At 35.6% G+C, this 23,989-nt stretch overlaps 2 protein-coding genes across 3 annotated transcripts; one reads left to right on the forward strand and one right to left on the reverse strand.

The window, feature by feature from the left end:
- The first annotated feature begins 45 nt into the window (after positions 1–45).
- Positions 46–2,898, forward strand: cd7al (cd7 antigen-like). Its single transcript, XM_079627384.1, has 4 exons — positions 46–232; positions 477–830; positions 1,526–1,641; positions 2,419–2,898. The coding sequence occupies exons 1-4, from the start codon at positions 172–174 to the stop codon at positions 2,593–2,595; spliced, it is 708 nt and encodes a 235-aa protein (XP_079483510.1). The 5' UTR covers positions 46–171; the 3' UTR covers positions 2,596–2,898.
- Positions 2,899–2,957: 59 nt separating this feature from the next.
- On the reverse strand, positions 2,958–23,958 carry rhot1b (ras homolog family member T1). Of its 2 annotated transcripts, XM_079627382.1 has the most exons (20): positions 23,641–23,958; positions 19,352–19,410; positions 19,155–19,236; positions 18,550–18,593; positions 18,416–18,469; positions 17,824–17,876; positions 16,583–16,691; positions 15,219–15,320; positions 15,011–15,109; positions 13,460–13,568; positions 13,247–13,367; positions 12,098–12,182; positions 11,749–11,894; positions 11,490–11,590; positions 8,355–8,485; positions 7,859–7,942; positions 7,051–7,173; positions 6,181–6,383; positions 5,489–5,611; positions 2,958–3,634 (listed from the first exon to the last, which is right to left on the reverse strand). In XM_079627382.1, exons 1-20 carry the CDS (start codon positions 23,675–23,677, stop codon positions 3,526–3,528), a joined length of 1,974 nt encoding a protein of 657 aa, XP_079483508.1. In that variant the 5' UTR covers positions 23,678–23,958; the 3' UTR covers positions 2,958–3,525. The 2 variants fall into 2 exon arrangements, with proteins under 2 accessions (XP_079483508.1, XP_079483509.1); XM_079627383.1 differs by lacking the exon at positions 5,489–5,611 and having other exon boundaries at positions 23,641–23,931.
- Positions 23,959–23,989: the final 31 nt, after the last annotated feature.

A 23,989-nucleotide genomic window follows, 5' to 3' on the forward strand; every position in this document is an offset into this window, starting at 1 on the left:
TGGCTTCCTTTTTCTCTTGATCTTTAAAGGCCCCCAAACCCCACACCCCATTCAAGGTGGAGTTAAAACACTCTGCTCCTCATGATCATCTGAGATTATTTCTTTGTTACACTCAGACTTTTTGGCTTTCTTACCACAGTCACTGTTTCTCAATTAATTTCCTCTTTCATAATGTTAGGTTTGAAGTATGCTCATGTTGTTCTCTTGTGTCTTATCACCCCCTCTGTAAATGGTAAGTTAAATTCCATACTGGTTCTAACCTTTTTTTTTTTTTAAGATAATTGATAACTGACTAATACACTGTATCAGGAGTGAAACTAATGTTTATTTAACATTTAACAAAAGTGTTCTCCTAAGACTTGTTGGATTTTATTTTAGCAGTCTAAAGAAGTTATTTTAACGTGTGTAACTTTCATTTATGTTTCAATACATGTGATTCATAAAAATGTTTTTAACTTGTAGCCATTTCACCTCAGCACATGGAGGTATTGTTTATATCCACAGAGTAAGGAATGCATCCATTGACATTACCTGCGAATCAACCAATAAGGGGGAAAACCTATTCGCCTTTTCACTGAAAAGCAGGCTGCTGCAGTCCAGACGAGTACTGTATCTTTCAAAAGGATTGTTACCAACTATCAATAAATCTGAGGACAAGAATCGCATCAAAGTGCGTGATGAGTTTAACAACCACACAGTTCATCTGACAATCTCAAACCTGCAGGCTCAGGACACAGACGTGTACTACTGTGAATTCTACTATGGCAGTCTTCCAGATGATAAGAAGGTCCCTGGCAAGATGGAGTTCTTCATCTATGTTGAAGACTTATGTAGGTGACCTGTATTTATATTACTTCAAATATGTGTTTACATAAAAAAGTCCAGATCCAGGTCAGTTAATCCTGCATTTAATGCCATCACCCAAACAGAAATCATACAGATGCGCTTTATTTTCAACAGTGTTATTTTTAGATACAAATGTAGGATGATTACTTGCAATTTACTACCCCAGTTTATGTATCAACATAGGCTAATGTGAGTGAAACTAGACAATCTGATGCAGTCAAGCAGTGAAAGTCTCAAATTACTCATAAGGTCATGCAGACACCACAAAAGCATTTTTTTTTTTTTTTTTTGCACAGTTCTTTTTTATTTACAGATGATTGTTACAGAACCTAAGACTGAACATTTAAATAAAATAGACCTGGGCTGAAACCCACCTAGTGCATTTACTGAAAAAGAGATACATTTTGTGCATAATTCTTTTGGCTCCTACTTATATATGTGTGTGTGTGTGATACAAATGGCTACAATAATTCCATAATAGTTGAACTAAAGTTTAGCAATAGCCATAATAAATACTATTAAATAACCCACTTTACATGTGTTCAGCCTATTTCTTATTGACTGGATTTATAGGGCAGATATCTGTGCCTGTGAAAAAAAAGACAAATACATTGGATTATACAGTATTATTGCAGCATGTTCCTTTATTGTGATTGTGTTTGTTGTGACTGTGTTACAGCTCATGAGCCATTGCCATCGTGTGATTGTGTAAGTTACCTGTCATTGCTGTATGTGATCTCTGGAGCTGCATGTCTGCTGGGGGTTCTGGTTTTCTCTCTCGCTATAGCTTACTGTGTAAGTATTTAGTTTCAAGTTTGTTTTTAATTCAATGGATAAGGGAGAGTGGGGTAAGCTGTGCCACCCTGTTTAGGTCGTTTTTTAGGCAAAAAGACATGAAATAGAAATACTCCCAATTATGGTCAAGATGTCTGCTATTCACTGAAAATAGAAGAAAGTGCCTCCTCCTCAAAAAAGTGGTCCCTTTATTATGGACCCCATCATTGGGGAATATGTCAATGATTATAATAACAATAGGTCCATAGACCTTTTTTCTCCTCCTCAAAACAGTGGTCCCTATATTAGGTACCCCATCATTGGGGAATATGTCAATGATAAAATAATAATAAAATGATAATATGAGAAAGAACACATTTGAAAGTTTGGTTAGACTTTATTTTACGGTGTCATTGTTACAGTGCAATTATATATTTAAGTACTGAGTAATATTAATTACTTAATATAGTACTTAATATAGAGTTAGGGTAGGATTAGGGTTTGGTTGAGGGTTAGTTGCATGTAATTATGCACAATTAGCTGTTAATACTATTGTAAGTACATATGTAACAAGGACACTGTAAAATAAAGTGTTACCGAAAGTTTCAGTGCAACTTTATTTTACAATATGTTTTATTGTTATATTGATTCAACAAAATCAAAAATTAAAATAAAAATCCTTAAACTGTTGACAGCGATTTTAAAGGTGGTGTCTTTCTGACCATATATGGTTTACTCCCCACTATATATTCAGTTTCAGTTAAACCCTCCCTTCTACTGATTTCCTCTTACATACAGTGTAAAACGCCCAACCGTAGAAAGCCACAGCCTGTAGTTCCTGTTTATGAGGAGATGACTGGGGTGCGGCCGGCCAAAAGAAAACCCACAAGCTGTCAGACTGATATTGCAAAAGGGGAAGAAGCAAACAGCTCTGCGGCCACTTTGTTCAGCAAGGAAAACCACTATGTTAACTGATTCTACGAAATGTAGTGAATAAGAAGAATAGATCACTCTTCTAGTATTGATGTTCATGATGATGCTTTAGCTGACCCACAAGACTTTACTGAATCATCAGCTTGGTGTTTGATAGCATAAAATTGGTCTTTTCATCTTTCATCTATACCCCTTTTTTAAAGGTACTTTTAAGACATGTAATTTTATTGCTACAAAATCAGAATCTCAGCTTGTATCCTTTTTATACAGAAATGACTTGCTTTATTAAAGTATATATTATATGATAAAAGACAGATAAAGTATTTTGTATTTCTTAAGTACACACAGGCAATATCTTTATTTGCTGTTTTTTGTTTTTAGAAACTGAATAAGAACAGAATGGTAGTTTGCAGGACCTGTTTATTGAAAGGTTGAACAATAATGGAAACTGACAAGGGGAAAATGCTGTTGATAAGACTTTCACATCATTTGTCAGACATTATGTAAAACATTAAAGCATGCAAATAAAGTTTAGATGAAGTGTTTCCACATTTTTACAGACAGGCTTCCGGTCTTATCTGCCACTTGGTTGGTTTTGGTTCAAAAACAGTGGACCACAGATCGCAAACAGTCTCTGACAGTTTGAGATAGAAGTGAGGGCAAAGTGTGGCATTTGTTTGCTTTAAATATGAATGCTATATGTTTTATTCACATGGCAACAAATAAATATTATCTCTCATGTACATATTTACAATTTGCTTGTATCATGTTTAAAGAAAAACTTTATAGTTTTCTGTCTCAAGAGTTTTAAGACGTGGGAATGTACATTTGACAATAAATAGAAATATAACAGCTATGTTGCGTCATGCATTTTTTCTTAAAAACTAAATATTCCTGTTTCTATTTATTCTTCTGCAAATGGGAGATAGCTAGGGCAGACAGGAAGTGAGGGATGTAAGTTTTAGGGTCTGCTCATCGAGATCTGAGGAGGGCTCTGTACATGGCAAAGCCTAGAACAGCACAAACAGTGGCTCCAACACTCGCTCGGAGCCAAAATGTAGAACTCTTTAGGTCAGCATGCCTAAAAAAGAGCAAACAGAAATGAAGAGAAAAAGGTTCAATTAATGTTTAGTAGCTTGCATTTAGAACTAGGGATGCACTGAATATTTGCCCACCGAAAATTTTCGGGTTTCGGCCGAAAGACTTTTATCACCGAAACGGCAGAAATTAATTTGTAGAATTGCGGTGGTTGCGCCTGATATCATTCTTTGTGCGTCCACATAAAGCTGCCTCTTTTTCATGGCTTGTTGCGCTTGCGGTCAAATACACACGAAAACATTGTCACAACGTTCGTCTGCGTATTCACATAAACACATCGGTTATGTCCGTGCTGTCAACAGTAATGCATGAGTGGGGTCAAGTTAAACATTTTAGTTTGAATTTAATTTTATACTGTGCATTGTTGCAATGTTTTAAATAAATATTTGCATAATCTGTAATTGATTTATTATTATTAATTTATGCAATTGAAATGCCTTGATTTTAGTTAAGTTAGTACACAGTCATAGCCATAAATGCAATGGTACTAATAATTAGCATAATTTCTTTTGGCGTTTCGGTTTTCGGTCTTGGTTTGCTCTTTTTCGGTTTCGGCCAAGAATTTTCATTTCGGTGCATCCCTATTTAGAACTATACTAATTATACAGTTACGTGGCTGCAACTTAAGATACAGTAAATACAAATAAAACATTTAGTAACATTCTGTAGGGAAAACTGAAACACAAGTTTAGTGAACAATGATAAGTGACAAACCTAAGAATTCAAATAAAGAGATATAAAAATATACAAACAGTGTTATTAAAAGGAAAGGAATAAAAGCTTGACACTAAAATGTTACAAACTCAGTCAAAGATGAAGAAAGATTACAATTTCAGAGTCAAGAAATGGAAATGACAGATGGAAAACACAAAGAAACGTTAAGAAGAGGAAATAAAGAGGAAAAGGGTAATAGCTCAATCACTGTGTTGCAACTTAAAACTTGTGTGAAAATGAGACACGCAACTTGTGACATGCAGCAATTCAAAGTCAGGTGAGGACGATAAGATATTGAATTTAAGAAGTATGTAGAATGTGCAGGAAAGTGTGCAATTCATTCAAGCAACCCAAAATCTACACCCGTGACCCCTTCGCCATGACAGTCTCAAGACCAGCCATATGTGGTATATGCGAAGGGTATATCCCTACCTACTACTGCATATTGCATGGTTTGTTTTTTAATACAAGTCATTATAATCATTAGGTCTATTTACACACCAAAAAAAAAACCTGAATATTATCATTAACACCGCTAATCCTCAAAATAACATGTGTTTGTATGCAGGCATTAATTGTTTGTATAAAGCAGAAGGAGGTGAGAGTCCCCAGATTCTTGGTTCCAACGAAGGATTTTTTCTCATCTACTTAAATATCTTAGGGAGTTTTTGCCTTGTCATTTTGCTTGTTCATTGGGGGAATTTGTGAGACACTATTCTTTGTAAATCTCCTTTGGAACTATACTTTTTGAAAACTGCTACACAAATAAGCAGGACTGAATTGAAAAAGTATTTAAAAAATGCTTGGTAACCCATCCAAAAATCTACAGCCCAACTCTGAAAAGAGGTGACAGTCCACAGAAGATCATAACTGCAGCAGCTCTGTTGCCTCTCCACAATGCATTTTCATATAATCTAAATAGTATTATGACTATATGGTATATTCAAAAGTTTATTAGCACATTATGCCAGGCCAAAACAAAAAGCTGAATGAAAGAAAGTTAATGTAAATCAGCATGAGAAGTAATGAAGAAAAAAAGTGAATGAATAAAGATAAATGCAGAAGAGATAAGTAAAAAACAAAGAGGAAAAGCAATGAAGCAAGATAAAAGCATCCGGAGAACCTGCTAAAGACGACAGTGTAGAGTTTGGTCCGAACCGTCTGCACAAACTCAGAGTTGAGGAAGTTCTGACACAGACAGAAAGTGCACCTGTTACAGGTACACATGCAGCGTAGACGCGCATGGCTGCCAACACACAGAAAAAGATACAAGCACATGACAGAAATGAGGCATTTCGAAGAAACAAGATATAGTGTACTTTTGAGTTAACAGATAAAGGGAAAAAGTGAAAGGATTAAGAGCACATTGTCAATTTGAGTGCTCTTCAAGTTTTTTTAAAACTACTAACAAGTGTAAAGTCTGTTGTTTTCTCTTTTGTTGTCTTACACAATGAAGAAAAAAATTATATCACATGCTTGGGACTTCACAAACTGACTCGCTTCTGAGTAAACCACCTGACCATGTACTAGTTTTATTGTTATCTGCATTTGCAAAAAAATACCCTGAGAGATAAACAAGTGTGGTAAATTACTCGTTCCCCGCCAGCGTTTTAGAAAAAAGTTGCCAGTCAGTGCCAGCATTTTTGATCATTTTCACAAAAACTGCTTTAGAATTCAACAGATAGGATTCAAATTAGTAATTTCTAGTAATAAGTAATTTGTCTTAAAACACCTTAAAAGGAATTAACAAGCAGAGGCAAATGTGTTAAAATACCCTATGCATATTATAATTGTGGATAATGTAAACACACTTACGGGTACACGGCCATGGTGGTGAGTTTGATGAAGATGTCTTTGCTGGGAGCCGCAGCTGTGTTACAGGTATAGGACTGAGGCGGAGGCATCTTGTGTTTGCGGCAGAATTCCAGTGGAGTCATGCAGTATTGCTGCTTTGTTTCTGGCAGGTCTGACTTTGCGGCAATCAGCATACATGGAGTCTTACTGTCCATGAAGTGTTGCTGGGAAATGAGGTAAAACATGCATTTAGAACACATATCAGAATATAGGATGTTTAAATTGCAGTCATAAAGGAACATTACCACAAATGTGATGTGCCAACTAGTCTCTCCCCTGTGAAGGATCCCTTTACCACTCTACAGATAAAGCGTTGTCGGGGTCATTTCGGTTTCGCGTATCTACCCCGAAGTGATACAATTCTGTTTCAAAATTTTAAGGCCAGACAAGTAGTTTAAGGCTTGGTTTGTAGGGAATTACAAACCTGCGCACATATATTCAAATGCGCATAACTATAGAATTAATTCTTAATGCGCACGTGAGCGCCATCAGCGTTTCTCACAGGTCTGTGTAGAGAGAACGGTGTCATCTTAGCGGCCTCAAATTTAATAACTAATGATCCTTGCGACGGAAAGTGAATCAATCAAAACTAACTTTAGCTGGAAAATATATTTATTCAAGAACCGCTATAAAAGAATAGTTTTTCAGAGAAAAAATAATCTCTGTTACCTTAAATTATCCGTTTACTACTGTAAAGCCGCTTTGAAACAATCTACATTGTTAAAAGCGCTATATAAGACAGCATATTAATGGCTATGCTTTTTCTTTAGAAATTTACATCAAAGTGTAAAACAACAATACTGTGAACAACACTGTGTCAGTATAGCAAACCTTGAAGATTCGTGAGCAGTACTCAAAAGAGCAGGGGTTGCTGACATCATAGATCAGACACACAATGTCACATGAAAGTTCTGTCTCAGACAGGAAATCAAAATCTGGAAAGACTTCGTGGAGCTGAAGGAAAAACATAGGAACTTTGAACAAAGTTTCAAAGATTCAGTTTACTTTTCAAGAAACTGATAAATAGTACAGATAATGATAAATGGTGGTCAATTCCCTAAACTCTTTAAATGGATTAAATGCATAATGTAAGTTCAAATGGTTTGAGGAACTGCAATAGAGCGAATTAGTCTTCTGTTAAAACCCGGAAAGCCTTATTCGCCAGTGGTTTCCTCAAGATTTTCATATGGGGTTTTATTCTGGGGTTTTTTAATTTATGAAAAAAAGAAGGTCTGTGGTAAATATAAGTTGATGATACTTGGACATTTTACTCTACAGCATAAATCACACACACACACACACACACACACACACACACACACACACACACACACACACGGAAATTGTGATTTTTTTTTAAAGTATCTAGATAAGAGTGTTTGGGGTGTGAGTGTGTGCAGTTTACATGGTAGAGAAAAACATTCAAGAATCGTCAAGTTATGTTTATCACAGACCTTATTTAACTCACAAGTTGAAAAACCTCATTTTAAATCCCGATGGAATCAGTAGCGAATTAGTCTTCCGGGTTTTGACGTCATCCCTCTCTATACTTTTTGAAAAGAGTTTTCAGAAACTAGTTCCACAAACTGAAAAAAACAAACATCTAATGTGTAAGATTCTGTAAGAAAAAACGATTTACCAACAAGTACTTCTCCTGTCCGTACACATGTGCAGTGCTGATAGCATAATATGATTTATGCTCTTCTCTTATTGTCATCTGATGCTGTGAGGAACAGACAGTAAATAAACAGCAATCATGACAATGTCACATCTGAAACTACACAATGTCACATTTTTTAATCAGAAATACCACATATGAGCATGTAAAATATTTCAAAATCATGTTGCTGTTGTTCCTCTCATTTCTAGACAGAGTAGCTCTGAAGAAATCTAAAACTGTGCAACAGCTGAACAATAAACAAAGTACTTCATGTCCGTACTATGAACGAACAACATTTTAACAAACTTAACTTTGTTGTAAAGCGTTACCCAAACTGCTTATTTAATTCCACAATATCATTAGCAAAATAAAATAAAAAATCCAGACAGGATACTTATTTGAAGGTAAACTGTTTATATAGATTTTCAATGAAATGTGTTTTTTAAAACATTTAAGTGTTTTTCTTTTAACTGACCGCAAGGTTTTTGCCGAGGAAGCCCTGCAGGAAACCAGTTTTGCCACTTCCAGTTAGTCCAAACACATGACAGCGAAATACATTCCGTTGCGTCTGTTTCTTCTGAAGGTCGAGCTTCTTATCACGGGTCACTAGCATGTGCAAAAACATTCAGTCGGCACCACAGTGGTCATACTAATCTTTTATGAATTTAAAAATAAAATGCATAATGTCATGATGACTTTTACAGTCATTGAACTGAACTGAATCAAGACTGAACTAACTTTAGCTGTATTTTGAGAACTGTTTTATAGCAGAATTGAAATCTGTTTGCATCATTAATAATTATTTTCCTGTTTATCAATGTAAAGCTGCTTTAAAAACAATCTGTATTGTACTATGTAAAGCACTGTGTAAATAAAGTCAGGTCACCCTTATTTAAACAGCGCTTTATACAATACAGATTGTTTTAAAGCAGCTTTGGTAAAGGGTAAGTGATGTATTTCGGCTGATGTTCAGCTGAAGTCAGTTCTATGTTGATTCAGTTCCCTTATAAAGATCATTAATTAATACAGTTTTTCTCAATAGCTTTGGCACATTTTTCGAAAAAGTCTTAACATTCTCTAAACTGTAAGCTCAATTGTCACAACTGTTTGCTGGAACATCAGAACTCTATGGCATGTCTGCAAAACATAGTAACTCACCTAAAACATTTAATTCATGCTTCAAAACCAAGTTATTGTTTTAGTAAATTGGCCAAGGACACCAAAATAAAGTGTTTTTATCATCACGTGAGCCACACTGGTCAAAATGTTTAGATGCTTTTTCACCAAGGAAGTATTTGTTATATACAAATTTCATGTTTTTTCCTGCTTTTTTGGTGACTAACTGCTTTCTATACTGTACAAGAATGTCAGTTTTGTCTGTGTAAATACAGATTCAGAGAGTAGGTAAAAATTGACTGGGAAAAGTCAACACTGTAGTACACAAAAAGAAAATTAACATTTGTATTTTTTACAGTACATTTATTTTTGCAGCAATGTGTTACATGTCAACTGAAAATGCTCAGTATCTCTTTCTCTAACATACAGTACATATCTTCTTAGTTATATATCTTCCTATTTCTCTACCATGATTCCATTTTTAGTTTACATGTAACATTTCTAGAAAACAAAATGTACTGTAAAAATACAAATGTATTTATACAGTACTGATCCAGCTGCTGCTTTTCAGAATTGTGATGTTTCTCCATGTTCAAAAATGGTGGTGATTGTGCTATAATTGGTTGGTTGATTGGTAAGATAGTGATTCAAGATCATTACATTACATTTCATTACAACTGCTAATTTATCAAACACTACAAACATTCCAAACAATATTCATGGAATATAACATGTCTGACTCTGATTTTGATCACTGAATGGATCATTTTGCATGTGATGGCTCACACGTTGAAAGAACGTTTAGAAGTTGTGTAGAATCAACTTATCAGTTTTGATCAACAAGCCATGTGCAGGAAGTCATTGTGCAAATTGTAGACAATTAACTAATGATCGTTGCGATGGAAGTGATTCAATCAAAACTAACTTTAGCTGGAAAATATCGTTATTCAAGAACCGCTATAAAGCCAAAACAATCTGTTACCTTAAATTATCCGTTTATCACTGTAAAGCCGCTTTGAAACAATCTACATTATCAAAAGCGCTATATAAATGAAGATGACTTGACTTGACAATTGTACTACTCTTTTGCGCACTTGTGCCAAAGCACATGCAATTTGCTTAAATCAATAAGAATTTCAAATCTGATGTGAACAAGAAACTAATTGTGAACAAGAAACTAATTGTTCAGAGATCTGAACCTATTATTTAGAGAGAGAAAAAAAGTCTCATTTGAGAATTTACAGAAAAATTTAAATTAGTTAAGTTTCATCTGCAGTTTTGCAGAAAACAGTGATATCAACAGGGTGTGGTTTTAATTGCAGGCTACATCCCAGATCAAGGATTTGTCTCATAATTTATGAAGTTTGCAACACTGATTCTGTTATTTTTCTGTATATTATTAAGACGCTGCTTTGAAACAGCTGTATTGCATAAAGCGCTATAGAAATAAAGATGACTTGACTTGAGTGGACTACTGACTTTTGATTTCTGCATCTGCAATTACCATAATAACCACAGGAGGGCTAATTGACTCGTGAACAGGTGACCCAAAGATGAAAATGCTGTCATTATTTTGTCATCATTTTTAAAAACCCTCTGAATTAATGCATATTCGAATATACATACTTTTTGTTCAAAAATACCAAGTTGTAATTATTCAGTGGTGGCCAAAATTATTGAAACGGTAAGATTTTTTAAATGTTTTAAAAGAAGTCTATTATTGCTCACCAAGGCATTTTTATTTGATCCAAAAAACAGCAAAAACAGTAATATTGTGAAATATTGTTACAATTTAAAATAACTTTTCTATTTAAATATCTTTTAAAATGCAATTTATTTCTGTGTTGGTAAAGCTGAATTTTCAGGATCATTACGCCACTCTTCAGTGTCACATGATCCTTCAGAAATCATTCTAATATGATGATTTGATGCTCAAGAAATATTTATTATTATTATTAATGTTAAAAACAGTTGTGTACAATATTTTACAGGATTATTTGGTGAATAGAAAGTTCAAAAGATCAGCATTTATCTGAAATAGAAAGCTTTTGTAACATTATCACAATCGTTCAAAAGTTTGGGGTCAGTTTTTTTTTTTTTGGAAAGAAATTAATAATTTTATTCAGCAAGAATGACAGTATAGACATTTATTATAAATGCAAAAGCTTTATATTTAGGACGCTGTTCTTTTGAATATTCTATTCATCAAAGAATCCTGAAAAGAAATTGTACACAACTGTTTTTAACATTGATAATAATAATAATAAATGTTTCTTGTGCATCAAATCATCATATTAGAATGATTTCTGAAGGATCATGTGACACTGAAGATTCACAATAGTACTGTATTTTGGATAAAATAAATGAAGCTTTGGTGAGCAGAAGAGAGTCCTTTAAAAAAAAAAAAAAAAATCTAACCATTCTAATAATTTTGGCCACCACTGCATATAGATATATGTTATACAGTATATAGCAAATATGTCTTTCAACTTACCTGTTATGGCAGATGCCTGAGACTCCTGCTCAGCAATAATGGAGTAACCAAGGTAGCCAAGATATTCTAGACATCGCTGGACATCCAGGTAAGTTGTTAACCTGCAAAAATTACATTGATAAACTGATGAATCATTTCAAAACCATCCAGACAGAAATGAACAACAGGGTAGCATTTCAATGATCAATAGATTCATTCTACTGTTCAAAAACACATTACATTCACAACATTAAAGACACGTGGCATGGTTGATACACACGTCCACTGAGAGAGATAGCCTTGATATGTGATCCAGCCCTGGTCATTAGTGGAGACAGTACTGTTCACATCCAGTCCCCAGGGGATGTAGGGGAAAACATTGAACAGATCCATAAGCTCTTCAGGGGACAAAGCACAGTCTCTGTCCTAAAAAAGATACAAACAAGCTTCAGTAAAACCAAGATACAAATGATCATCCAGAAAACGGCAACTGAAACTCCTGTAATTAAGTCTAGCACTACATTTGTGACAGACATTTTTATCTAGACATTTTAATAACATGGCATATTTCATTAATGCATATTTCAAAAGGATCAAATACGCTTTTTTTTTTTTACTTTCACTTGTACCTTATCATGTTTGTCAAAGACGCTCTGTAGAAACAGGTAAGCATTGTGATTGAGCTCTGTGGTGCAGTCCGGTGGTATTTTTAACCTGTAGGAACGTAAACATGGAGTCGGATGTTGATAACTGTAAAATTAACAGATTAGCATAATTCTCCGAAAAGTCTCTAATGTTCAAAGCAGATTAAGAAAGTTCCAGATTAAGAGTGTTCAAGATTGATTTTAATTACTGTGAGGGAGCAGTTACATTATATTTGTACTATTTATTCGTTTCTCAAAAAAGATATTCTGTACACTCACATGCTCACATGTAATAAATTAATAATTCATTTATAAAGTTTTTTTGTACTGAACAGTTGACACAATTACAATATTTAGCCAACACAACAACTAAGACCCAGTAAAGCATTTGTATTTCAAACCTGAGGAATATAAATCTACTAGGGGTGTAACGATACCCTTATTTCACGATTCGATACATATCACGATACTGAACTCACGATACGATATTATTATGATAACGTTACTCCCAAAACATATGATAAAAGGTTATCAAAAAAAATTATTGTTAATTAAAATGCTAACTTTGATTTTATATTGTGAAATTTTATCTGGTCTGTTCATGAATAGGTTTGGGCTTGGTGCTGGAAACCTAAGGTCAGACACCAGATAAAAAATATTAATGATTCTGAAGCTGAAAATACTGAATTATTTTAGACAAATATCCTTAACATTCTGGTAACATAAGACGTTTGGCATAATCATTCAATATGCAGTAATGGGGCAAATATTCCCCCATTACATTATTATACAATCAACATCATATATTAGTTTAATGTAGTACTGACACTAAAACTCAGAAAACATTCATATTTTCTCACACAGTCATTTTTTTATTTTGGGTGAACTATCCACGATACATATTGTCACTATCCACGATACGTATTGTTGCATTTTTGTATTGCGATATATTGTGGCACGATATATTGTTACACCCCTAAAATCTACAGTATGTTCTTACCAACAGAACATTTCTTTTGGTCTCTTCAAACAAGCCAATTGAATGGAAATCATAAATGAGGTGTAATAAGACGCAGCTTGACAAGAGAAAGTGACTTGCAGAAAGAGTGACTGATGGGAAGTGCTATTTCTTACGGGGGAAACAGGTAGTCCTGATGTAGCTCAAGATCGTCATCATATCCAAACCTCCGCAGTACCGTCCACGTGGTCTCATGCCTTCCTCTTTGGATGAAGAGAGTATGTAGGAAAAGGAAACCTGTGAAAAAAACCAATCTGGATATTCCTTTCTGAGCAGATTTAAGGAAACACAGGGCTGTGTGCAAATAAGCTTCACAAATGCAGCTTTACCTTTGAGAGTGAGTCCATTGTCATGCACTCCATCCGTCAGGTTTTTACTTACAACATTTTTTACATCCTCTAGGGCTTGTGGGGCAAGTGGGGTGTTGAAACAGGTCCTCTAAAAATAAGAATCAGACAAATACATGACAACATAAAGGGATAGTTCACCCAAAAAAGGAAAATTCTGTCATCATTTACTCACCCTCAATTCATTACAAACCCATAAGAATTTAGCTAACCTTCGAAACAAAAATGAAGACATTTTTAATAAAGCCTGAGAGCTCTCCGTCTCTCCACTAAAAGTCCATTTCACCAAAACTGTGACGGTATAATTAAAAAGTTAAGAGTTTGTAAATGAAAACCATATGATAATCAGATTTATTTAGGCTTTTATTATAAACATTGATCAGCACGCATACATAAAGCACATCAAATATTCATCTTTTATATTTTTCACCTTCATATTTTAATTTTGTGTTTCGAAGATATAATATAAAATAAGCAGAGAATGAATAATTTATGACAGAATTTTAAATTTAGGATGAACTGTCCCTTCAGTTTGATTATATGGTTATGGTTTGACTTAAAGCAAAATATAGGAGTTAGATTGTCTTCTTTAAAGGTGCTGTATTGAGTTTTCAGCAGCATCTAGCGGTGATGTTTCAGATTGCAACCAATACGTTTACAAGCGAGTGCTCGTGCGCGTGCTCTCTTTTGTTTTTTATTATTATGTGGAGTTTGTGTTGGAGTCTGTGTTGTGCTGGTCGTTTCCTAGTATTAGCAGACTCCATGTCATAAAGTTGCAGTGTCGTCGCTGTTGAGTGCAAAGTCAATAGACGAGGCGAGAGGCGAGGCGCTCGGGAGCGAGCATGCAGGTCTCAGTCACGTCACTGGATTTTGCGGCTGATCCGACCCGGAGACTTCACATAGAAATAGGAATACTTGCTTTCAGAGGTAATAGCAAAACCCGCCAAGTGGATCATTTTATTGTGAGATTACAACACACCTTCACACACAGGTAATAAAAAATGGATTCATTTTAGTAGAAAAACTCCATACAGCACCTTACAGGTTAGGACCAACAAATAGTAGTTTAAGTGAATAAATATGAAAATATGTCCTTAGGAGACAAAGAAGTCTACATTCACAAATACACTACCATGTCCAAAACACCAAATATATTTGTAGAGAACTTATTTCAAAACCACTGGCATTTATAGGAGGTTGGTCCACAAAAGCTTCCACTCTTCTGGAAAGGGTTGCTACTATATGATACAATATGGATGCAGGAATTGTCACAAGAACATCAATTAAATCAGGATTTGATGTTGGCGATGAGACCAGTGTTCCCATTCTTCTTAATGTTGTGAAAGTGGTTCAGATCTTGGCTTTGTGCACCAATGTTAGAAAAGGGTTCTCCCAAAACAGATGTAACAAACAGGAAGCAAACAATTCTCTAAAACATCATGATATAACCATGTTAATTAGAAGGGGGTGACCACATATTGTGTCACGCACCCTAAAAGGCCATGAATATACCATACACAGCAGGTATCTCACCTGAAAAAAGGTGAGCTCATAATCATTGAGGACACCATTGTTGTCCAAATCTGACACCTTAAAGATTCGTGTCAATGCTCGAACACAGGCAGACCTCATCTGCGAACCAAAAGAAAAGAAAGAAACTTAAACTTCACATACATGAAGTACTGTATGGTTTAAGCAAATACATATAAAAAAATGCATTCATACACAAAGATGTGCAGACCTCTTTCTTCTCTGGACAGTAGAGTGGCCCTGTAGGGTGAAGGACAGCCTTCTGTGCATAGTAGAACAACTCTGAAATATTCTTCAGATTCTTGGCTGAACACTATAAAAAGAGGTGCAAAAGATGCAAATTAAACATTAAAACCCTGGTTGCACAGACAGACAATGCTTAGATTAAACCAGGAGAAGGCCTTAAATTTAGTAAGATTTAAGACATTTAAAGGTATAGTTCACCCAAAAAAAGTTTTTTTTGACAATTAAAACCAGTCAGTTGACGGTAGCCATTGATTTCCATAATATTTATTTCAATGGCTACCGTCAATTGTCTGGTTACCAACTTTCTTTAAAATATATATTTTTGTGTTCAACAGAAGAAAGAAACTCATGCAAGTTTATGACATTTTTAATTTTTGGGTGAACTATCCCTTTAAGTAGCTTTTATAAACATTCCTTAGAAAAATACTTTATTGGTGAGCATCTTCAAACAAAACAATGGCACGTCTTAAGATATGGCAGTGCAAGATGCTTTCAGTTACGACAGCTCAAACATCCATTTTAGTCTGGAACTAAGCTTAAGCCTTGTCTGTGAAACCAGGCATAAATGTAATACAGGATTACAGTACAGAAATACAGGACTTTTTTTTTTATCTGAGCGATTTAAACTTCCAAATAGGATTAAGTGCTTTGCAAATCTGACAACTAGAGACTTTAGATTGATTAACAAAATTGCAGTATAAATCCATACAGTGAAGCGTAAGTTCACCTATGAACCAGACAAATAGCAACACAGACTTTTCCAAAAGAGGTGAAACTGCCTGTGCAACGTTAAACCCACGAAGTTCAAAAGTTAAAACACATAAATGAATACAGTTCAAATCTTTAGATCTCTTGAACATAGACAATTTATGTACACCCCCCTTTTTTATACCATCAATTACCGTACTTTCTTATACATCCCTGACTTTGCCTTGTAATTTACACTTCACTTAAATTTTTTGAATATTTTTTTAGTCATGCCAATTAATTGATTTTATTAGAAACCACACAAAATTCAGACTACGGTATAATCTGAATGCACATGACTTACTTGATAGTTAAAGAAGACGTCAGGGTAATGCCGGGGACACACTTAACGACTAGCTGAAACATTCTAAGAAAACACTGAAAAGACATCCAACAACTGGAGCAGATTTTAAACACAGACTGAACGCAACTGTCTCTGACTCGGCGTGTTTGGGCATGATCAGTCGTAAGTATAAAATTGCATTCATCATTGGCCTTACAGTCGTTAAGTGTGTCCCCGCTTTAGGAGACATTCAGCTGCTCAGCACACAAATAAATATGAGTATGCATGGCTTGACATACCTCCACACAAGTCTCTATCTCTGTGTATTTGTTCATGATGGGAAGGACAGTCTCCATACTGCGGTGTTCAACCAGGTCAGATTTATTCCCCACAAGGATCAGAGGAACCCTTAAACACACAAACACCCACAAAAAGGTAAACACAAACAGCTTCTGGCTATTTTTAGTATACCATATACCAGGTGTGTTATTGTTCACAATGCCAAATATTTCAGATATTTCAAATATTAAGTTGCAACCGACTTTATCTCAGTGTTGTGATGCATTTCCGAGAGAAACGGAATACTAAATGAGGAAAAATAGTGGGCGTGGCTTTTTTCCCAACTAGCACCTGATTGGATCTAGAAAAGTAGGTGTTTCATTCAGCCTGTCTACTGTCAGTTGGAGGGGCGTGGTTGCAGATGTTAAGCAGACACCAAAACCGTCAAACCTACGTAATCAGGGACAGGGAAGGTCCTCCAATGCAGAGGGGAGGGGCATTTTCAGATTTTGATTAAAGATTACGAAGCCAACAATTTTTTTTTTTTTTTTGTAGATTGACTTGCATGGATGAATTGTTCACCACAAAACGATCAATTTAGGCAAACAAAGTAAATATGGTAAATTTTGATATCATGTGGACTTTAAGCAATAAAGTGCGAGAGGCTGTGCAACCAAGAAGTCCTAGGGAGTTGTTCATTTTTAGTTTTTTAGCTATTGAAAAAGCCCAATTGAATGTGAAATAACCTCATTCATAAAATACAGTGTTTTTTTTGTTGTTGTTTTTTGTAAAGTATTAGTTAAACTGTTTTGACGTAAATTTTCGGATTCATTCATTGTTTGTATTTTCAAAATGTAAGCTGGCACTAAACTGACCACACATAAAGTGTGTGTAAAGCATCAGAATGTTGTTCTTTTAGGCAAACTGATGACAATGCATTCTGAAAACACCATTTACCATAAAAAATATATAATACAATTATAAGTTAACCAATTAGTTAAGTGTGAAAAATACATTTCAATGATAAACAAAAATGATTAAATAAAATGCCATGTAGTCCACTTTGCTTTTTATTATAGTTTACTATTAATCTGAGCACCAGTAGTGTTTGTCTGCAAGCTTAACAGTTTCACCGAATACTTTGTTACTGTAATGGCATATATCTTGGTCTCTTTTGTATTTATGCAATATACTGGAGCCAAATGTGAGAAAGGAGTTCAGAAGATCATCCCATCAGAAGATAATACCAGCGGGTACCTACCTGCTATCTTTGTCTGTTCTCTCATTTATCAGGGGAATCCAGTGACTTGTCACCTGTGACAATGACATTATTTTCAAAATCTGAAAGCTATAGAAAGACCTGTTCACACCAAGGATGATAATTACAACGAAAACTATAAAGATTTAATAATAATTTTAATTCTATCAGAATCCACACCACAACTATAACAATAACAGCAGAGAGGAACAATATTGTCATAATCACTTTCAGAATGATTTTTACCAGCTGGTGAATGATAAAACATTGACAGCCACCCAGAATCCACTTTAAAGAGCTTGAGCATTTAAAGTGGCATACAACATACCTGCAGCATAACTAGTTATAATAAATGAGTTGGTGTGGACGCTAATATAGATATCTTCATAGTTATTGTTGTTGATGTGAACAGGTCTTTACTTGTACCATATAAGAGCAAATAAATATATACATTTTAAATTGTATGTAAAATATGTAAATTGTAGTATCAGACATATTTGGAAATCATGGATCAAATCACGGATTATTCTAATGAACGATTAAGTTATTCTGACTTACAGCATGAAGACTAGATTGTATGATCAAGTTCTCTCACCTTCTCAATAGAGTTCTTGTTGTTCACGGAGTAGACTATACATATAACATTGGCCTAAAAAGGGACGCAAATATCATTTCTCTGAAAATATCAACGAAAAAAAAATCACTAAGTGTTGTGAATCCACATCTTACCTTTGATATCTCTTGATACAGTTGTTCATCTGTCTGTTCAGCTTCTGTGCATATTTAAAACACAACAGCTTTGTTATCTCCTCTCCATTCAATAATAATAATAATAATAAACATATTTACTAAAAATAAAAGTTATTTTTAGATTTAAAATAGACAGAGGTTATTTGCACTAAGTGCACAGAGCAATAGAGGCTATTTATAGTAAGTTTAAATAGCAAAAAAAAGAAAAAAGGTATTTTTGTGTAAATAAGTGCTGCATAGAGCAAATAGTGACAGAAACAGTGTAACATAGTATGTTATAAAACATTATGCATTAATAGCAACATCTTCTGTTTATATATTATATTTATAAAAGTAATAAATGGATGCTGCCTTATTGAAAACTTATTTGTCCCTTTCCCTGAAGTCATCCCCTTACACAAACCCCTAAAGTAGCCTTTGCCACAAGATGGGCTATTGGCAGTATTTGCTGTACTAGCTGCACAGTGTAAATAGACACTCCAAAGGAAAGTCTTTAATGTTGTGCTTTTGCAATCATAAAATCAATCAATATTTCAGTATCAGCCATTGAACTATAGTACATAATTCAATTGCTGGTTTAATACCTGAGTAGTCTACTATATGAGTGGGGACTCTCTCTGGTGTGACATCTGCTGGTATAGTAATTTCCTCAGCTCTATAAGGAACCTGTTATGACAAAAACATACATACTGACACCAAACACTGTTGACACTGCTGCAAATAATAAAGTCAGAATAATAATTTTTACAGAGACTGTAATGGTAATAATAATAATACATACCACAGCCGGGAACTCCTCACTGACCAATGACATGATCAGGGATGTCTTCCCCACTTTGGCTGTTTATACACACAGACAAATAAAAAAGCATTACCGGTTTCCTTATCTCCACAGATCAACCCTGAAATCCTTAATGTAACCTAGACACGAGAATTCCTCATGCAATTTTAATTTATATTTTAGTGGGGACTGGGGACGTCCTTTCATAATGTTACAGACTACCAGGTCTACATTAAAGCCAGATGAAACTCTCTTATGGTCATAAAACTCATAAATAAGTTTACAGATCAGATAGGCAAATACATTTGAGTTTGGCAAACTATAATATTTACCAACCTTTTGCATTCCATAAAAAGAAAAAAACTGTCACAGCTAAACCCATCTTTCCTTTTATTGTAAACAGGTCTTCAAGGACCACAACAGATCTTGTCAATGTTATAGGAGTCAGTCAGAATATAGTTCACCCAAAAAAATTAATTCTGTCATCATTTACTCACCCTTATGTTGTTCCTAAGACAACTTAAGTTCCTATGTATGATTTTATGTTGAAGGTAGCCATTGACTTCCATAGGAAATACTAATGGAAGTCAATGGCTACCATGATCTGTCTGGTTCCCATCATTCTTCAGTATCTTATTTTGTGTTTATCAGAAGAAAGAAACTCATACTCATGTCTGGAACAACATAAGGGTGATTAACCCTTATGTGCTGTTGGGGCTGTTTTCAGCCACTATGGGGTATTTTTGAGTCTTATTTTGGCCATAACTTTTTCCGTGTTTCAGCAAATGGAATGATTTTTGGTGACAAAGCTTATTTTTACACATATTTTAGGAAAATGCTTTGAAAATTTTCAAAAACTTAACAGTACACTCTGGGCAAATTCACTACCCTTTCGTTATGTTCGTGGCTGAAAACAGCCACTACTTTAAACTGCTGTAAAAATTGATCAGATAAATATTTTTTTGCCATTTTTTTTGCATAAATCTATTAATCAACATCAGTCCTGTTCAAAACTACTAAATGTTTTTAAAAAAATCAAGATTTTAACTCTTTAATTGCCAAATTCATAAATTATGACACTGTTTTGGGAGGGGAAAAAACACAAAATTACTTATTTTCAATATAAAATGTGATTGTGGACTGGATTTTTTTTAACCTTTTATCACAGTCTTGGACATGTCAAAGATTAGAAACAACATTGGTTTTGATGCATTGTTAGTTTTTGTGCAGCATCAGATTTTAACTTTTTCTCCCTCATTTACGGTTCGTGGCTGTTTTTGCCCCATTGACTTCCATTATAACCACATTTTTTGATTGCAAAGCCATGACACCATATAATCATGCATTTTTTATTGTTGGTGGTTTTCCCTGTTGGGAAGAGGTAAAAATTGAAATTTTTACTGTTGATAACCAGGTGGCACCATTAACCCTTTATATAGGCCTGTGCAAAAAAAAGCTTAGTTTCTGGCTTTTACATGGAGTTATATGGAGTATAATAGCATAATAAAGTGTGTGTGTGTGTGTGTGTGTGTGTGTGTGTGTGTGTGTGTGTGTGTGTGTGTGTGTGTGTGTGTGTGTGTGTGTGTGTGTGTGTGTGTGTGTGTGTGTGTGTGTGTGTGTGTGTGTGTGTGTGTGTGTGTGTGTGTGTGTGTGAGAGAGAGAGAGAGAGAGAGAGAGAGAGAGAACTCACCTTGATGCGTCTGAGAAAATCAAAATATGCACCTCAGCTCTCAGAACTACATGGAGTAAACAAAAACAAAGTAAGTGTATTTATGCATCTGCCTTTTGATAATGAGAAATGCAGACTAAACAAAAACTAAGCAAGTGGATTTGAACACTTGCATGCAAGCCTGCTGGTCATTTGATGGTGAGAAGAGCAGGCAACATGAGAAAGGGCTTGACTTGCAGTGAAGTTTTAGAGATGATCATGCAGCCTGACCCCTCCAGCGAGCTGCAGGATGTATTGTCTTCTCCCTCTGACACCACAGACTCAGGAGACTCAGATCCTGATTTGGATGTGGCACCCTCATCATCCTCTCTAGCTTCCACTGAAGGCGAGGAGGATTCGGAGGATCCTGGGTCTGGGTGGATTGGGAGAAACGGCGAAGTGTGGTTTTCCACCAACGCGGAGACACCTCCTTTTCTTCAGCCTGCCAGAGTCGACTCCAGGGCCGACGAGATGATTGACCTCATTGTCAGCATGACCAACCTCCAAAACGCAGAGCTCTGCTGATTTCTTGAATCTTGAGAGGGACATGGTGGCTCTAAAAATCGCACGACCACTGCGATCATCCCACAGGCAACGTGTGGACTCCCCTCTGGACCTGTAGACGCCGGCCAAAATCAGTAGCCCCATGTAGGCACGGAGATCTGTGGAGTCCACCCCGGTCCAGTTTCTCATTGTGCGGCGCCCGTAAAAAACAGATTGAACACAGAATCGATGTTCTGGACCCTTGCGATGGCATAGCGCGTCGGCCATGAAGTCATGCCTCTGGCAGGCTGAAGAAAAGGAGGTGTCTCCGCGTTGGTGGAAAACCACACTTCGCCGTTTCTCCCAATCCACCCAGACCCAGGATCCTCTGAATCCTCCTCGCCTTCAGTGGAAGCTAGAGAGGATGATGAGGGTGCCACATCCAAATCAGGATCTGAGTCTCCTGAGTCTGTGGTGTCAGAGGGAGAAGACAATACATCCTGCAGCTCGCTGGAGGGGTCAGGCTGCAGAATCATCTCTAAAACTTCACTACAAGTCAAGCCCTTTCTCATGTTGCCTGCTCTTCTCACCATCAAATGACCAGCAGGCTTGCATGCAAGTGTTCAAATCCACTTGCTTAGTTTTTGTTTAGTCTGCATTTCTCACCATCAAAAGGCAGATGCATAAATACACTTACTTTGTTTTTGTTTACTCCATGTAGTTCTGAGAGCTGAGGTGCATATTTTGATTTTCTCAGACGCATCAAGGTGAGTTATCTCTCTCTCTCTCTCTCTCTCTCTCTCTCTCTCACACACACACACACACACACACACACACACACACACACACACACACACACACACACACACACACTTTATTATGCTATTATACTCCATATGACTCCATGTAAAAGCCAGAAACTAAGCTTTTTTTTGCACAGGCCTATATAAAGGGTTAATGGTGCCACCTGGTTATCAACAGTAAAAATTACTAATTTTACCTCTTCCCAACAGGGAAAACCACCAACAATCAAAAATGCATGATTTTATGGTGTCATGGCTTTGCAATCAAAAAATGTGGTTATAATGGAAGTCAATGGGGCAAAAACAGCCACGAACCGTAAATGAGGGAGAAAAAGTTAAAATCTGATGCTGCACAAAAACTAACAATGCATCAAAACCAATGTTGTTTCTAATCTTTGACATGTCCAAGACTGTGATAAAAGGTAAAAAAAAATACAGTCCACAATCACATTTTATATTGAAAATAAGTAATTTTGTGTTTTTTCCCCTCCCAAATCAGTGACATAATTTATGAATTTGGCAATTAAAGAGTTAAAATCTTGATTTTTTTAAAAACATTTAGTAGTTTTGAACAGGACTGAGGTTGATTAATAGATTTATGCAAAAAAAATGGCAAAAAAATATTTATCTGATCAATTTTTACAGCAGTTTAAAGTAGTGGCTGTTTTCAGCCACGAACATAACGAAAGGATGGGAATTTGAACAATGCACAAGGGTTAATAATGACATAATTTTAATTGTTGGGTGAACTATCCCTTTAAGTTATTATTTTTACACATTGTATTTTCCAAATGCTGCCTACCAAGTAAACCTTCTGTAAACCCAGTGAGCTGGCTACCAAAACCATTTTTGTAAAAGATAGTGGGCTGTCTGCTTTACAAAAAAAAATCTACGTAGTGAGCAGTCTACCTAGTCATGGACAGTATGGTAATGAAACGGGCACATAAAGATGCTCAAAAACGTTGACTAGATACTGTAGGAAGTTCACTAACCCTCTCATCTTGTTACATATTGTCATACTTACATCTAACCAAATGTGTCTATGTTCAATGTAACTGTTATGAAGCCATGCGCTGTCATTACAAGAGCAGGTTATAACAACCTGCTGTAACCTTGTCATCAGACAAAAATGCGATTTCATGTTACAATGCAACAATTTCAAACATTTCTACCACTTATAAGCTCAATAATTCAGTGGAAGAGTGTAAATGTTGATTTAATTTTAAGGTTCACTTATTTTAAGGTTACGGTCGTTTCGTAACAAACAAGGACACCATCCCATTAATAAGACTTACGTTCCCCAACCAGCAGAATCCTCACGTCTTTTCGCATATTTCCCACTTCTGAAGTCAAGTCGCATTTACCCGTTATATCGTCAGGATTTTACAGGCGTTCACAGCAATCCACATTAAACTTCACAATAAATAAGCGTGGCATTATGTAAAAATCAAAACAACTTTATTTTTAAAATTATGAGGCGATACGACGTTTCTAGATGATATAAACATCAGTATTGGTATTTATGGAGTGGATTCACTCAGCGCGGCTGTAACTGGTGTAGATGTAACGCACACACGCCCCCTTCTGACCTCCAACATGCCTACGGGTCTCACAAAGGGACAAAAAATGCAACAGTCAAAAGAA

Source organism: Phoxinus phoxinus (genome assembly GCF_949152265.1).
Source record: "Phoxinus phoxinus genome assembly, chromosome: 11".
In the NCBI taxonomy this organism is placed as follows: Eukaryota; Metazoa; Chordata; class Actinopteri; order Cypriniformes; family Leuciscidae; genus Phoxinus; species Phoxinus phoxinus.